This window comes from Poecilia mexicana, unplaced genomic scaffold, assembly GCF_051168715.1.
Source record: "Poecilia mexicana isolate PSO_F unplaced genomic scaffold, ASM5116871v1 scaffold_4, whole genome shotgun sequence".
Lineage (NCBI taxonomy): Eukaryota > Metazoa > Chordata > Actinopteri > Cyprinodontiformes > Poeciliidae > Poecilia > Poecilia mexicana.
Window position 1 is genome coordinate 28,066,400 of NW_028263373.1, and position 16,574 is coordinate 28,082,973.

The following is a 16,574-nucleotide window of genomic DNA, read 5'->3' on the forward strand; positions in this document are numbered from 1 at the left end:
CGCTTTATGTCTCAATTGTGTTGCCAGATTGGGAAATCGGGCTTCTTATGAACACGTTGGGGTGAGAAAAACAGCTCTTTGGAGGGCTGTTAAAATGAGGGCTAGTTGTCATTGTGTGACAGAAGAGCAAAAAACTTTTACATTTTAACAAAATCCCGTGCTTTGCACTTATATTATTAATCTATTCTGAAATGCCTAAAATCTGCCAAGCATGACATCATCAGTGAATGGTTAATCAAATGTCACTGTGCACCAGCACTGTGAAACAGAAATCTCAATGCAACTTTTATAAGACTTAAAAGGACATGATAGCACCACAAAAAAACAATAGTCTCTCCCTGATCCAAGAGTTAAGTCCAAAAAACAGAGATAACCAAAAACCGCTGTTTTGGGGCGTGTTTTAACGTTGTGTTCAGGCTGGAAACAGTCAGTCAGATCTGGCAACCCTGGTCTCAAAGTACACAGCAATGGCTGATAACTCAGGGCTGACTGGAGCTCCGCTGGGGATAGCTATAGCCGTAATATCAAGCTTTATTAATGGCTCGACATTTGTGCTTCAGAAAAAAGGAATACTGCGTTCTCGTGACAAAGGTAGGGGGGAAGAAGCAAGTATAGATAGTCTCGGAAAAATACGTGACAGTGGTGACACTACTAAACAAATGCATTATAAAGTTGAGTGCAATCGCAGGCAGCGCAGTCTGAGATCATTCATGTCTTGCAGGGTGTTCGTACCTTACAGATGTGGTGTGGTGCAGTGGAACGCTGTGCAGTGAGTATGACATTAAGAATGTTTTGTTCCTCAAACGCCTTTGTTTTCAGCTAAATGTGACAAAACACCCGTCTGCTTTCTCAGTGATCATTGGTCAAGTTGGGAATTTCCTGGCGTATAACCTGGCCCCTGCTGTGATTGTTACACCTTTAGGGGCCCTTGGAGTACTGTTTGGGTAAGCATCAGCCACGAGTGATGCTGGCCAAATTGGTGGTGGCAGCATCATACTGTGGTGATGTGTTTCCTCAGAGGGCACAGGGCAGCTGGAAATATGAAAATGCAGTTACTGTGTGCAGTTTGTGTCACACTGAATATGTGACTGGTGTTCAAAAGTAGCACATTACAAACGGGAATATTTATTAAGAGCACTATTTGTGTTTGTGGAGCCATCTTTGCATACAGTTTCCTAAGAAAAGAAGAAATAAATAGTTATCGTCAAAAGTATTGTCATCACGATAGTATCGCAAAATGTCATGCGATATTTTGCATGACGTCATAGAAGAAATAATGTTTCTTCTGCCTTATTGACCAGTTCTGTCTACTAGCAAAACAAATTGGGTTATCTGCTATCTAATTAGCTTGCTGTTATTTAAACTTAAACAATAGATGTGCCCGCCTTTACATCTATCAATGTGAAAAACTGGAATTGACAGAAAGGCCTTTGCGAGACCACTTGAACTCTGTGTTTGTAGTAATGTTCTCTTGGGATGCAGAGCAGTCCTGGCTTCTTGGATCCTGGAGGAGCGTCTAAACGTCCTGGGGAAGCTCGGCTGCATCATCTGCTGCTGCGGCTCCGTCGTGCTAATCATTCATGCCCCTAAAGCGGTGGCAACGTCCAGGCAGGAGCTTGAAGACGGACTGTCAGATCCAGGTGACGATTTCTACACCGAGTTACTAGGGCCATTGTAGATATAAGAAGACAAATGGAATACATTTCTTCCAAAAAACTAATTTTTTTTTTCTAGAAAGAACAAGAAAATGTCTGCACTTGAAAGTGGAAAAGGAGGAGATCTCTCCTGCCAACATCCATCACCATCTATAATATGTCTGTTAAGAATTTCAATTAATATGACTTTAATTACCCTTTGGGGTCAAATAAAGTATTTTTGAATTTGAAAAGTCAAAAATTTGAAAAAAAAAAAAAATCTTTAATTTTGAAATTTATATTAGAAATTGCCTAGAAAATCACTTGGGAAATTTTGAAAAGTTGCTTTAAATTTTAGGTCAATCTCAGAAATCTTTTTGGAAAAAAAACTCTGAAATTTTGGAGTTTCAAAAGTCAGATATTTTGAAACTCAAAAATCTCCAAGGTTTTTCTCAAATTTATAAGATTAATCCCAAAGTTCTGACTTTAGAAAAGTAAAAATGTTTTCTTGTAAATGTTTGACTTTTGGATCTGAGAAATTTTCTTGTCTTTTCTAGAAAAAGAAACTGAGTTCAATCTCAAAATGTAATCCTCTTTTTTTCAATCTATAATGGACCTAATGTGCTGTCGTACATTTCTCTTTTTCACTTTTACTAACACTGCTTAATGAAACACGGCGGACAGTGTCACTCATCGTCTGCTCTTTCCTCCTGCAGTGTTTGTAACCTACATCCTGCTCGTGGTGCTGACCCTGGTCGCCCTGATCGTGTGGGTCGCTCCAGCTCATGGGACGTCCAACATCATGGTGTACGTCGCCATATGTTCGCTTCTGGGAAGCTTCACCGTCCCGAGCAGCAAAGGACTCGGCCTGGTGGCTCCTGATGTGTTCGGCGAAGGACAGCCAAGCGTCGGTGCCGTGGCTCTCTTCCTTGGCCTGCTGGGGGTGCTGGCGGTCAGCATACTGATCCAGTTCTTCTTCATCAATAAGGCCTTGGAGTGCTTCAGCTCCAACATATTTGAAGCGATATACTACGTGACGTTCACGTCCACCGTGATTTTCGCTTCTGCCCTTCTGTTCAAGGAGTGGATGGGACTCACGGTCACCGACGGCCTCGCCATGCTCTGTGGCCTGACAACGGTGTGCGTGGGAGTGATACTCCTTCGAATTTCCCAGGAAGCTGTGATAAACTGGAAGGAGAAAAAGGAACCGAAAAAGACAGACTGATTGTGCTACGGTGCTTTTTTTGTTGTTTTTGCAGGACACAGATTCTGTTGCTCTGCTCTACCTCCCCTTTAAGTGACCAAAGCTGTGAGATGGAACAGTCAGCCGTGACCTTTGACCACATAAGTGTGAGGAGGAAAGCATTGATTACATTGTGAGCATCTTAACGGATAGCGGGTGGGATTTGTTAGGGAACAAAATGGCGTTCTGTACAGGAATACTGAAGTGTAGGGACTTTATACTGTGCCTTGCAGAAGTGGTGATGTAACTAGAATTTTATTACATTTTGATAGAGCACAACCTCAAACCTCTATGCATTTTATCAGCTAGACCAATGTAGAATAACGCAGCATGAGGAAGAGGAAAAAATATGTTTTATGATCACACGTGACATACACTCCACCCCTCTAACTCAGTGAATCATGATGGTGCCACTGCCATGTTTTACTAAGGGGGTGGCTATATACACAAATAAAAATCAAAAGGTTGTGCCTTTTTATGAAACCCATACGGGTCTCTTGGAGGAGTACACTGAGAAATCGGCTCAAATTTCCTTCGTTTTGGCAAATTGTCAATCGGTTGATTGACAACTGACAAGTGAAACAGAGCTGGACAATAGACCAATTATATATATATATATATACATATATATATATATGTATATATATATATATATACGATATATATATACACGATATATATATATATATATATATATACAATGTGATCAATATCAATACATAATATGTCTTTTAATAGAATTTTCAATAATGTCACTGAATTCTGATCCAGAATCGCACAGCATTCTGGGGGATGTAGGCCGAGGAAAGGCTTTAGCTGCTCAACCTCTCCCGGTCTAGCTAAGCTAGGCCGGTGGCATCAACTAACTCACGCATTCTTTGGTTACCTGGCAACAACCATATTTTTTGCTTAAAAAAATGGTTTGAAAATCATGCGTAATTTTCCTTCCACTTAAAGTAAGTCGGTCTGTCAAAGGTGATAAAAGTTCCTTTTAATACTAATTAGCAGAATTGGTATTCTGTTATTGACTCCTAGTTTTTCTATTATAATAACATAAGCCATAATTGTCCCTGTTATTCTAACTTTATCTGTCAATTCATTCCAAATTACTATTAAACTGCCTGCATTAGTCGTATCTAAACAAATCACTCTGCTTTGGTTCATCTACAGGGTTTCCCCACAGGGTACTTAAGGCATTACCTACCCTTGGATTTGAACTGTGCCTTTTGAATTATTCAGAGTCATTTCAGCTGATGATTCTTGAGCACCGGTGTTGCATAAAAGATGAAGAGCAACTGTATCGTTTCAGTCAGATGAAGGGATTTTTAAAGCTGATGGTTTACACTTTTATTTAATTTTATTACAATGTCGTATTTTTTTGTAATCTTTAATGATTTTACATGTAATAAATTAATTGAAAAGCTTTCTCCTGTGGGATTTTCTTATTACAGTCTCAGTTGGATTTCTACATATGAAGTTATACCGTTGAAGTTGAAACGTTTAATGATTCATTTGAACATTCCTCTTTCCAGGGTGGAATGTTCTCACAACAAACAACTTTCCATTTTTTTTAAAATGTTAACTCTGGATCCCTCTGGTTATAATTGTGCATACAAGAAAAATACTATACACATACCTCACCCACTAACTATTATTATATCCACTTGGTGCACTGATTCTCCTAGCAGCACAACAGATCCTCAGCGTGATTCCACAATTGTAGGTTCGAAAGCATAACTTTTAAGTCAGTTGTTGCTGTTGTGATCATAAAGCTCAGTTTGAACATACCAACATCTGAGAGTGACAGGTTGATTTTTTTCCTCCGGGCCTTGTCGGAGTCGTCTTAACACATCCAGATAACTTGTATTTAATTATAAAGTTTTGAACTGATTATTTTGAGGGAGTATGTTTGTATGATTTTGATGAGGGAATGCCATTATTATATGACATAATGTCTTTGTCATATTTTTTTATAAACCTCAAAAAAAGTCGATTTTGCATAACACCAACCTTTATAGCAGCCCTAAAATATATTCTCTTTATGGCCTCGTGTTCGTTTGAGCCGCCTCTTCGTTTCTTTGCCTAAGGTGTTAAAGTTTTTAAGTTGTTTTTACACTGATTCTGTCATTTTGTTGTAATGTAGAACCCAGTGGTGCCGGTGTAGTGTTTCCTGTCCGTCGGTAAGTGATCTCTGTGGTACTGGGTTTCAGCCTGCGGAGGGCACACGGTTCAACGGTCTCCGCTCTGCCCTGATAAGCAGAAGAAGAAGCTCGTGGTGCGGCAGTCCTCCAGTGGCCGCTATCGGTACCTGGTTGAAGAAGGAGGAAGCATTATGTGACCGTCCAAAGCAGAGCCGAGACGCAGGCTGGCCAGTCGCTGTTCGCTTGTTTCGGAGGGGAAAAATACAGCCGCCTTTGAGCAGGTAATTAAGGTGGGGACTTATCAAACTGCGCTGCTTGTCGCTAACAATTGCTCCTGTGGCTTAGCTAGGAGTGCTGTGATGCTAATGGTAGCTAACGTGTTCAACTCGCTGTATCCACTTATTTGTAGATGAGTCAAATTATAGGTTAGGCGCGTCAGAGCAACTGCAGAAGCAGCTTATTGGTTGGTAATAGAGCCTTAATTATGACCCGAGCTTCTTCAGGTTAGCTTCCTATCAAGGTGCACCCAACATTCCCATTAGAGGAATGCCACTTCCTGATTCCAAACTCCTGAAATAAGTTCATTTACATAGCAGCTGACCGAGTTTCACAAGGCTTTGTGTCTGTGGCAGCACAACACTCATACAACCGGTTGGATATGCTCAGTCTCTCATGTCTTTGTATGGGATAAGGCAACTGAGGGGACTATATGTTCTTCAACGCGCTGCGCCCTAGATGGATTTCTTCAACGCGTCAGGTTATGGTTTTCCGCTGTGTAATGTGTCCTGTGTCGCCGGTAGGTTCCCGCTGTAAGGGATGGACGTGAAGTCTGAGGAAACTGTGTTGTTGTTTCTTATTGTGCTCTTTCACCCCCCCCCCCCTCTCCCTCCCTTTCCATCCAGGTTGCCAGAACTGCTCCTTTGGTGAGCATCTTCCCTGCTTGGTGGTAGATGTGAAAAATCACTCCAACACATCCAGGATCACCATGGGTCAGGACCGGGGGAAGTACGATTTCTACATCGGCCTGGCTTTGGCCATCAGCTCCAGCATCTTCATCGGTGGAAGCTTCATCCTGAAGAAGAAAGGTCTTCTGAGGCTGGCTAAGAAGGGATCGATGCGGGCAGGTACTGGCCGCTCTCTTTCTGAACACCCAGATCACAACATATCTGATTGAATTTGCCAGCTTGCCCTTAAGGCACTCCCTGCTGCTGATGTGCATCGCTGGCAGCCAAACCAGAAGTCAGACCAGTCAGGAAACTCGCTAATCCCTGCCCTGTGATTTACAGGCGTGTTTAAACCAGCTCCCTGGAGCAGGGTGTGTTCATGTGTGTTGTGTGTGTCAGAGTCTTTTCAACTCCTGGTAATCATTAATATCAATAGCTCCCTTGACCTTCTCCTCAGATTTGAAGGTTCTTCCTTAGGTTTGTTTCAATAATGGACTTTAGACAGCAAGTGTAATGAAGACTAGATGATATCTTAATGGTTCGCAGTGTCTAACAGCGTTTGTGTAACATAAATGAGCTAATATGAATTTTAAACGTTTTTTATAGTCAAACCTACAAAAGAGCAACACTTTTAGTGTGAGGATCATCTTGATTCTGTCTTTTTTTTTTTGTCCAGGTCCCTGAAGAACTTATGATCCAAACATAATCTTAATTACTGGTTTAGTCACTCTAGTTTTATGGGAACTACTTTTGCAATAATGTCACAATGAAATATTGAGGCTTTTATTTGGAAGAGTATTTCTACGCCTTATTTTAAGAGAATTGGCGATCTAATGCAGACATCTGCAACATGGAGCTCTGAGTGTCTCTTTAGACCTTCCAAGGTTTAATAATAATAATAATAAATGTGACTAAAAATGCTAAAGAATCAATTGATTTTTTTTAAAATAAAGATGTAATAAATCCAGGTTTTAGGAGTTGATGTATATGTATGGAAATAATTGCACTGTATTTTTTTTTTTTACAATAGAATGCAATTAAAAGTATAAGTAGTAATTTTTATTTCAGATATTCCCAAAATATCAAAATCCCATACAAGAAAAATGGCTCAATCCTCACGTTTTCCAAAGTTTTCATGTTTTTGTGTATTTTAAAATCCAGAAATAAATAAAACGGGTTCTTTAAAAAATATGATCATTTAAATAGTAATGTAACATTTGCATCTCTAAAGTTTTATTTAGATGAACTGGAGTGAGGGCTGAAATGGCTCTTTAGATCGTAAAAGTTGCCAACTTCTGATATGACTTATAAGACCCCATCCCCTTTTTTAATGATGGGATCTGTAAGCTTTATTTTGAAAGGCCTGGCTGGTCCAGTGTGCAGCTGTATGCTGTCCTGGTCCAGTGTGACCAGTCTGGTCTAACAAACTGAAACCCAGTCTAGTAATAATCTAATATGTAAGAATTTAAGTCTTCTATTTTGGGAAACTTACACAAATCACACAAAGTGCTATGGGTCAAGCAAAATGGCCGCTGTTCAAATAGATGGTTTTGGGGGGGAAAAAAACTTCTCAAAAAGTGAGTGGTAAGTAAGATCAGATGCCTCCTTATGATGATTTTCTTTTACTCGGTTCTTCTTAGATGTGAGGTTGCTTCTTGATTCATTCCTCTCTTATTTATTGATGCAGTAATAAATTCAGTTTTCTCTGTTTTTCAGGGCAGGGCGGTCATGCATATCTTAAAGAATGGTTGTGGTGGGCTGGTTTACTATCAAGTAAGTGATATGCTTTGTGTTATTGTAATATTTTTGATCACATTTCCAAATCTGTAGATATATATATATATGTATTTAAAAAAACATTTCAGCAGATTGGCTTCAGTGACATGGGTCAGTGTGTTGGTACTCAGTTTTGTTGCGGTGTGGCAAACCTCAGACAGTATTACATTGTTTCCCCACGTCTGGCTCTACTGTGACATGTTCTGACTGTATGCTAACGTTTTGTTTGTTTGGTCGGTTTTTTCCAGTGGGTGCTGGGGAAGCAGCCAACTTCGCAGCATATGCTTTTGCCCCTGCCACCCTGGTCACGCCCCTGGGAGCCCTCAGCGTGCTCGTCAGGTATAGACGCCTCATCACGTGCACTCGACACCGAAACGTTTTATCAAAAACATCGTGCAGCTGAAACTGGAACCAATAGCTCTTTCTTGTTTATCAGTACGTTCTTGAGTAAATGACCTGAAGTAACACACAGTGTGGAATCTTTTATGTTTGTTTCCAAGCATGCACAATCCTAGGTTTAAACTTTCCATGACAGGTATTGGGTTTTTTTTTTTGTGTGTGTGCTGCAGTGCGGTGCTGTCGTCATATTTCCTGACTGAGCGGTTAAACCTGCATGGGAAGCTGGGCTGCCTGCTGAGCATCCTCGGCTCCACCACCATGGTCATTCATGCGCCGAAGGAGGAGGAGATCGACAGCCTGGAGGCCATGGCCAAGAAGCTGGTCGACCCAGGTAGGGATGACTCAGCGGAATAAAATGGTGTTGTCACACATGAGAGCTTTGATGCTGCCTTAAAGCTTTCCGCAACTTTCTGCTCGACAGCCTCTCACATGCAATACTCTTTTGCTGATCTGGCACAGGGGACAACAAGACTTACAATGTAAAGAGACATTTTGCTCAAGACGTCAAAAATACAAAAAACAAACCAAAAACAAAAACTAGTTTAGAACCACAAATGCCACATATGCTTTTGAAAAAAAAAAAAGACAATATTTTTGACAAAATATCTACTTTAGGATTTTTTTGCTTGTTTCTAAAGCTGTGTTTTATTTCTATTGTTTAGGATTTAAAATAAAGAACATAAAAGGTTGTTTTTTTATTTTAAAAAAGCGTAGACTCCAACCTATCTAAAACATATTACTGATGCTGTTAGTGTCATTCTTTCTGGAGATCCAGTGCAAATATTGCAGGAAAAAAAATCCTGCATTTGTTGCTATATCTTTATTTAAAAACACCAACTGTTTTTTTCTTAATTTTTAGTCAGAAGTTAAGAGCCATTGTGGAAGCTGTAAAGAGCTGCAGGTTGCAGCCCCACATCAGGGTTTCTGCAGGTTTCACCAACTTAAATTTAAGACTTTTAAGTTTGTTATGACAGGAATTTAAGACGTGCATCTCCGTAGGAATGTATGATCATCATTGATAAGTTTGAACTTTCCCACAATGGACCCAAAAAAACTAGCAAGCTAGCAACGTTATGTTAGCACTTAGCAGGTAGCCTCAACTGTCTCAAGAACGTAATGAAGACATTTGAGTGAAACTCTAATTTTTGCCTCAGAAAAAACCCAAGAATGTACAAGATTAACAAGAAGTAAGACCTCTGATTAACATATGAATGTATAAAAAAGAATCTTTGAGAAACTTGCCTGTTCTAGCACATAAAATGCATTCATGTATGTGGTTTGAATACTATTTAAAAAGATTTTTCCTCATTGTATTTTTTTAATTTTTTTAAGGGTTTTTGTTCTTCGCCACTCTTGTCGTCATTGTGGCTCTCATCTTCATCTTTGTGGTCTCCCCGCGCCACGGTCAGACCAACATCCTGGTTTACATCACCATCTGCTCCGTGATCGGGGCGCTCTCCGTGTCCTGCGTCAAAGGACTGGGCATCGCCATCAAGGAGGGCATCGCCGGCGTCAACGTGTTTAAGAACCCCCTGGCCTGGATCCTCCTCCTGGGCCTGGTGGGCTGCGTGAGCACGCAGATCAACTACCTGAACAAGGCCCTGGACATCTTCAACACCTCGCTGGTGACGCCCATCTACTACGTGTTCTTCACCACGTCCGTGCTCACCTGCTCCGCCATCCTCTTCAAAGAGTGGGAGCACATGGGCGCCGGCGACGTGATCGGCACCCTTAGTGGCTTCCTCACCATCATCGTGGGCATCTTCCTGCTGCACGCCTTCAAAGACATCAGCGTCAGCCTGGCGACGCTGGCCGTGTCCATCAGGAAGGAGGAGCGCGGCGGCGCCCCGGCAGCCAATGGCTCGGCCGCGCACACCAACTACGAACTGCTGCAGGACGAGTCCACAGAGGACATGGAGGACAGGGGTTTGCCTTTCGACAGCGTCTCCAGGAGGAACGGAGCAATGACTTCCTCTTTAGATGTTTAATAAAAGTTTTTTGTTTTTTTTTCGTCTTCAGACTCAACCGTTGCGTTGGTGCCGATAGCTTCTAAAATAATGAGACAATCAACTGTGAGCGGAGGAAGGGGGACACGGATGGACCAGTAGATTGTATTTGTTTTAATTTGCCTTAATTTACTTAGACTGTCATATTTGGTTATAGTTGGGGGTAAGTAACTTATAAGAAAAAGTTTTTTTTACATATTGGTTAAAACTGTCACCATGTCCACACAGTATGACACAGATAATCTGTGAATACATCGAGCTCCTCCACTTCATATTAGTGCTACAGCTGCCCTCTGAAGGAAGACACTACTCCCAGTCAGAAACAACCTTTGAACTTTACATCATGTTATAAAATTATTCCCTCATCAAAAAACATACCTGGAGTTTTGCCTTGACTCTTTTATGCATGTTTGAGAAATCCTTTCAATGCTCATGGCAACCATTCAGCTGTGCAAAACATCTGGTTGGAGCTAGCTGACCTGTGAGGCGCAGCTCCTCCTTGGAGACGCAGTTTACAAACTTCAGCCTCACAGAGGGCTCTCTCCCATAGTCCCCCATTCAGCGGCAGCAGTTAGCAAACACCTGGTGGAACTGCGCATCCACTGAGCTCATTATAGGAGTGACTTTTCAGTGTCAGGCTGGTTTAAAAAAAAACAGTTACAGGGATAATGAAGCCATGTTGTGATGACTTCCTGAAGGCGGGGTTTCATACAGAGCAGGTGTTTTTAAAGAGACAGAGGCTTAATTTCAAGGCGTTAAATTGGGAAATAAAATTTATTTTAAGTCGTACACATGTGGCGTTTTTATAGAACTCAAGTTAACATAGTTACTTTATTGAGCTCTAAATGACATTATATGGCTGGTAAATGCATAATATTGCCCTTTTATGTCTGACACCGGGACAAATAATGGAGCGTAAGCTCCGCTTTCAGCCATGCGTCGTTCTGTACCCTTGTTAAGGGTGTTGACCTGTTATGGTTATGTAAGCGTGAGGCCGATAAAATAATAGAGCAAGGATGCAAAAATCATACTGCCATAACACGCCGCTGCTAAATGCGCTAATGGTGGAGCAACAACTTACCATTCCAGGAAAATCGTTTATCCGCTGTGGCTATGCTAACTAGCCATAGCATTCATGGGAGGCTCTGCTGACGACAGAAGCTGTAGCATAACAGCGCCAAGAGCCTCCCGCTGGCTCTGATTGGACGACTGGGCTGTGTACGTCAGTAGTTATAGAAGCCAGAGGAGCTCCATTTTATTTTTCAGATTATCTGTAATGCTATATTGTCACGACTGTGATAGTTTTAATAAATATGCAAAACAAAGAAACACATTTATAAAAGTCACCTACCCCGGCTTTAACTGACCTGCATTCCTCTGTAGCTCTGTAAATATTTTCTAAAGAAATGCTTTGTTATATGTATATGGATTTTCACACACTGACCTTTCTATGAATCAAAAATATAAAGCTAATATATTCTGGTTTGAGGACCTGCTGACAATGACATTTTGACAAAAACCTCAGTATAATTGACATTTTTTGTGATACTTTAAAGTAATTTATGTTTGGAGTCTTATCTGGAGGTAGGTGGGGGAACTTTTTACATAAAAAAATCTCTTGACAAAAAAAAACAGATTTGTTACATATTTATTGAATTAAAATGATTAAAAGATTTCAAACAAGGCACAGTAAATAATTTGCTTAACATAATAAGGATGAGGGTTATTTCTCATTAATCTTTAAAATGTTTGAGCATGCATGTAGACAGTACAAAATTACCATTTTTTCCTTACTCAAAAATAGGTTCACCCTTTTAATGTTCCACCACAGCAAACCCTTAAATACTCATAAAACTAATTTCCCTCCCTGAACTACAGCTACCTGCAAGTACAAAAGAATAGCTCTTTCAAAAAAGGGCGGTATCTATTCTTTTCTTATAAGGCACAAGTGAATACAAAAACAAAAATCAAAAATGTTCAAAATGTGGCCCCTTATCGCAGTTAATGGTCCTTAGCTACTGAAGGCCAAAGGAAAACAGGAGAATGCTGACAGTGTTTGGAACCCAGAAGCGGACCTGAAGTGCGAGCAGAGGAGCAGCAGCGCCTCAGCTACTGGCGAGCGACTGGTGGATCGGTGGCTGGAAGCAGCGGACGTGTTCCACCGGCATGTTCTCTCCATCTCCAGACTTCATGTATTTATTCAGGATGGCAAAGATCTCGTCGTTCAGGACCTGGAATTTGCGGATTCTGTCCACCATCTTCTTTAGAGGCTGAAGAAAACACACAGATACGCCCCACGTTAACATATTAACATCAATACACACCTACGTTTAGGACAAACTAGTAATTTCCCATGGTGCCTCCCTACATGCTCATTTGTCACGATGAATCAGTGATGTGAGTTGCAGCATATTTTATTTGAAGAGGACAGTCAATGGGGGTAATAAATAGTTCTGATTTCCCTCATAATTACTCATGTTTGCTAAAGATGGAGATAGAAATGTGAAGTATCTGTAATTTATTAAGTCATTAGTTAGTCATAAAGTAAAACAGAAGTAACTGGAGAATGAGTGTTACAAAATAAATGACGGGAAATCGGTACTAAAATCTATTTGTGCAATGCGGGTTGTGTTACTGATCCGCTCTCCAGCTCACCACGTTCTTGATGATCTCGTCCTTGCCGTCGTGTTTCTGCACCTTGAGCAGGTGATAGCTGAAGTCGAGGATGTCGAATCGTCTTTGCTGTCCCAGCAGGGCGATGATCATGCAGCCCGCCCAGTGGAGGCCGTCTCCGAAGCACTGCCTGGAGAAAGGGAGCAGGAAGCGGACGCATGTTTCAGATAAACACGTTGACTTTAGCGGCTCACTTTGTGTTTGACAGGAAGAGATCCTGCACTCACTCCACTGTGAACTCGTGGGCTCCCACAGGGATGCAGTAGACAAACTGCATGGCGCTCCACAGGCGGTGAAACTCCACGCATTCGTCCACGTGCATCACGCCGTTGCTGGGCAACGGGCCACGCCAGATGGCATCGTCCAAGAACCCACGCACGCGCGTCAGGATGACTTCGAACATGGACAAGCCGCAGCACAGCCGCTCTTTAGTCAGGAGGTCGCCCTCACGCGCAATGGCTATTTGCTAAAGGAAAGGGAGCAATAGTTTTCTGGTCATAACGTCACTCTGGCAGGATTTTAAAAAGCACAAAGAATGATGCTACGATGTTGACTCTGCAACCACGGAAACGCTTAGCCTGGTTCTACCTGCGGTGTTCCGAGGCGCTCGATCAGAGGAACCATGTGCAGCGCTGTGTATTTAGCTTCCAAACGCTTCATCTTGGCATCCAGGCGTTCCCCATCTGAACAGCAAGGAGAACACAAAGAATGGGTCGGTACTACTTATTTTACTGGTGCAGGAAGATTTAGAAACATTTTATCAATACTATTTTGATTTGATTTCTGATAGTCATCTGTAGTAAGTGACTACACTTACTACAGATGATTAACAAGAAGTGGGAAGTTGATGTTAATGTGCTTACCTTTGACATGCACTCGCGGCAGGATGTTCTGGAAAGGTGCAGCATGCAGCAAGTCGCACACTTCTTCCTGAGACTGCAAGACACGGACATGAAAAACGTCAGCTGGCTGCATAGCAGAGAGTCAGAGCTGCATCCTGAAGCGGACCGATCCTTACCAGACTCTGCTCACTCAGCAGGCAGAACAGGAGGGCGTTGCCCACCTCTCTCAGGTTCTGGAAGCACACAGTCTTGAGCTCGGCATACTCCACAATGTCCTTCAGCTGGTGGTGGAAGAACTCCAGGATGCCTGGAACAAAAACACAAGGCATGTGTGCTTAATAATCAGTAACATTTGGGTTATATGCTGAATTGAGATATGATGCTCTATTCTAACATTCAGTGCGCTGCCACCTACCAGGGGAGCCGTACTCGTGGCGTGGAAGTCTGCAAATCTTGGGCATGACCTCCATCAGCGTCTTCACGTACTGCAGGATGGTTCCCTGGAGCTGAATGACGGAACAGAGGACGATGACGATGATGATGATGGAGAAAAGACAAATGACAGAAGCTCCATCCATAGTCTTCTAGACTACACTCACCAGACTTTTGACGACCTTAAGCAGCTCCTCCATCACCACGGCGATGCCCTGGTAGCCCAGCAGTCTGCACATGACCTTAATGTGTGGCGGGCCCAGAAAGTTCCTATAGGTGGTGAATGTGCTGCTGTACGCCAGGTTCAGGGTCTGCACACACACAAACACACAAAAGACAGGTGATGATTAGGAAAAACCTTCTTCTTTTTAATTATTTGAATGTAAAAGTCATATTTGTCATGCAAATTATTTCAAACTCAGCCACATCTGGCCTGTTTTGAAGGACTTTTTCAAATACAAGTTGGAAAATATTTCACAAGCACTCCATTTTATGTGTCAAAATGCTCTGAATGTCGGTATATAAAAATACTGATAGCCCCACAGACAAACTGGCTTATAAGAGTTGGAGTGTCTTCTACTTCTGTTTCCAGCAAATTGAATTTAAAAGGTCCAAAGATAAATATAATCAACAAAATAAGTTAAAAATGAAGGAAGTCATAAAAAAAAAAGAAAACCTGAAACTAACTATTTTTAGTTATTAAAGGGTGCCAGCTTCTTGTATCCCACCCCAAAGGTCAAAGGTCAGGTTTAATGCACAAAACTGAAAAATCCTTTATAGTCCATAATTTTGAATATATATCCTAAAATATTTCCAGATGCCATGTTCGATTAAGGAACAATACAGTTTTTTTCATGTCCCCTAGGAGCAAATGTTTAATAAATAAATAAATAAATAAATAGTAATTTAAACAATATTTGCAATTCTAACCTAAATTTAAAAAAAAAAAAGAGAATTAAAATTCTGTCAGAAAAATCTCAAAATACTCAAAAAAATTTACACAAGAAGCATTTATATGTCATGGTTTTGCCTATGAAAGGCGCTCAAATAAAGTTTACTTGGTTTTAAAGTGTGAAAAATACACACTTTAAAAAAACAACAAAAAAATCTGAGTTCCCAGAAGAATATGAAAGAACACAAATAAGTAATCTAATAAAATAAATAGAATAAAAAACCTATAAAACAAAATAAAAAATAAAAAAACAAGCTAACAAAATGAAGCAAATACCAAAACAAAGATAAAATGTTCAGCATCTTTAACTAAATAAAGCTAAATGCAACAGCTCTACATTAAATTATCCGATTATCATCACTACTTCCGAGTTTCTGACTTGCAACTGTATTGAGTTCGGACTTCTGAGGCCAAAAATAAAAGCTTGTTGGAGGTCGACAGATCACAACATGGCAAAGAAACAGATTTTAATTTAATCAACTTCATCAAACATTTAAACCAGCTTGTGAACACCTCGCTCCATGACAGCGTGGTCAGCAGTGGTTGTTGCACTGTGGGAAGAAACAGGTGGACAGATGGATGAAGCGGCTGCAGCACATTTCATCTCACCACTTAATGTTCCAGATATGACATGCACCACATTCCTGGACAACAGGAAATTAAAGATCTGCATCGCCACAGAGGAGCTAGCAAGAAAAAAAAAGAAACAGAAAACAATCCCTGCAGAGAGTATGACCTATGACTGACCCACAGACGGGAGAAAATGCACTTTTTTCATCCCAAACAGGAGATTTTAGCTCCCTCTCCTGCGTTTGCTCTAATCCGGCAACACTCCCTCTAGTGTTGCAGAATCTGAGATAAAGACGCGCTGATCTGTGCTTCAGTCCCTCGGAGCAGGACTCTGCATCGAGCGTCTCTGTCTGGTTATAATGGAAGAGGTGAGAGAACACCAGCAGCGACGCTCAACACACTGGGAGGACCGTCACACAGCGGAGTGTTTTCATGGTAGGCTTGAATTTTATCCACGTTATGCTGTGAATTGTCTCAAAATAACTTTGGTTGCTGTGGAGATCAGATCTTGTGGCAGCACACGCAACAGAAAGTCGATAAATGTTAATCTGATCGAGAAGGAAAGTTGCATGTGAATGCATGTTTTTGATTTACCAAGTTGAATGTTTTAAACATGGCTGCCTTTAAACTTACATGTTCTAATTACTAAATGTCTAAAAACACCTAGCCAGGGTTAGAGATTAGTAAAAGAGGAAAAACGGAGGAAAATGTGAAAATGAAGCCTAAAGTTAATAAAAAAAAGTGAAGTAAAATCAATGTAATCATTTATTTACTCTAGTTGTTGCATTAAAAAAATGGAAGTGCAGAACATTTAAACTTTAAATTATCTCAATCTACTAAAACCCAAAGCGCGTTTTTTTTCCCTTTTTTTTTTCTAACGATGGTTTCGGCTGACAGATCATCACCTTTCCTTTCACATAACAGGTGACAGAGTAAAGATAAGCCTCTCCACTAACAATCCT

At 41.1% G+C, this 16,574-nt stretch overlaps 3 protein-coding genes across 5 annotated transcripts in view; 2 read left to right on the plus strand and 1 right to left on the minus strand.

Annotated features, from left to right (window-relative positions):
• The first annotated feature begins 444 nt into the window (after positions 1-444).
• On the plus strand, positions 445-4,302 carry nipa1 (NIPA magnesium transporter 1). 2 transcript variants are annotated; one of them, XM_088005151.1, is made up of 5 exons: positions 445-591; positions 722-769; positions 854-944; positions 1,462-1,640; positions 2,351-4,302. In XM_088005151.1, exons 1-5 carry the CDS (start codon positions 468-470, stop codon positions 2,857-2,859), a joined length of 951 nt encoding a protein of 316 aa, XP_087861277.1. In that variant the 5' UTR covers positions 445-467; the 3' UTR covers positions 2,860-4,302. The 2 variants fall into 2 exon arrangements, with proteins under 2 accessions (XP_087861277.1, XP_014859584.2); XM_015004098.2 differs by having other exon boundaries at positions 1,483-1,640.
• An 839-nt stretch (positions 4,303-5,141) lies between these two features.
• nipa2 (NIPA magnesium transporter 2) lies at positions 5,142-11,827 on the plus strand. Of its 2 annotated transcripts, none has more exons than XM_015004094.2 (6): positions 5,142-5,299; positions 5,921-6,142; positions 7,679-7,735; positions 7,987-8,077; positions 8,308-8,468; positions 9,470-11,827. In XM_015004094.2, the coding sequence occupies exons 2-6, from the start codon at positions 6,004-6,006 to the stop codon at positions 10,123-10,125; spliced, it is 1,104 nt and encodes a 367-aa protein (XP_014859580.1). In that variant the 5' UTR covers positions 5,142-5,299; positions 5,921-6,003; the 3' UTR covers positions 10,126-11,827. The 2 variants fall into 2 exon arrangements, with proteins under 2 accessions (XP_014859580.1, XP_014859579.1); XM_015004093.2 differs by lacking the exon at positions 5,142-5,299 and adding an exon at positions 5,531-5,814.
• cyfip1 (cytoplasmic FMR1 interacting protein 1) overlaps positions 11,776-16,574 on the minus strand; it is a 34,085-nt gene continuing 29,286 nt past the window's right edge. The window contains exons 24-31 of the mRNA XM_015004091.2: positions 14,258-14,401; positions 14,074-14,164; positions 13,835-13,965; positions 13,680-13,752; positions 13,405-13,499; positions 13,044-13,282; positions 12,799-12,946; positions 11,776-12,413 (exon numbers count right to left, since the gene is read on the minus strand). Of these exons, the coding sequence (XP_014859577.1) occupies positions 12,249-12,413; positions 12,799-12,946; positions 13,044-13,282; positions 13,405-13,499; positions 13,680-13,752; positions 13,835-13,965; positions 14,074-14,164; positions 14,258-14,401 (1,086 nt within the window). The 3' untranslated portion in view covers positions 11,776-12,248. The remainder of the gene's footprint in view (positions 12,414-12,798; positions 12,947-13,043; positions 13,283-13,404; positions 13,500-13,679; positions 13,753-13,834; positions 13,966-14,073; positions 14,165-14,257; positions 14,402-16,574) is intronic.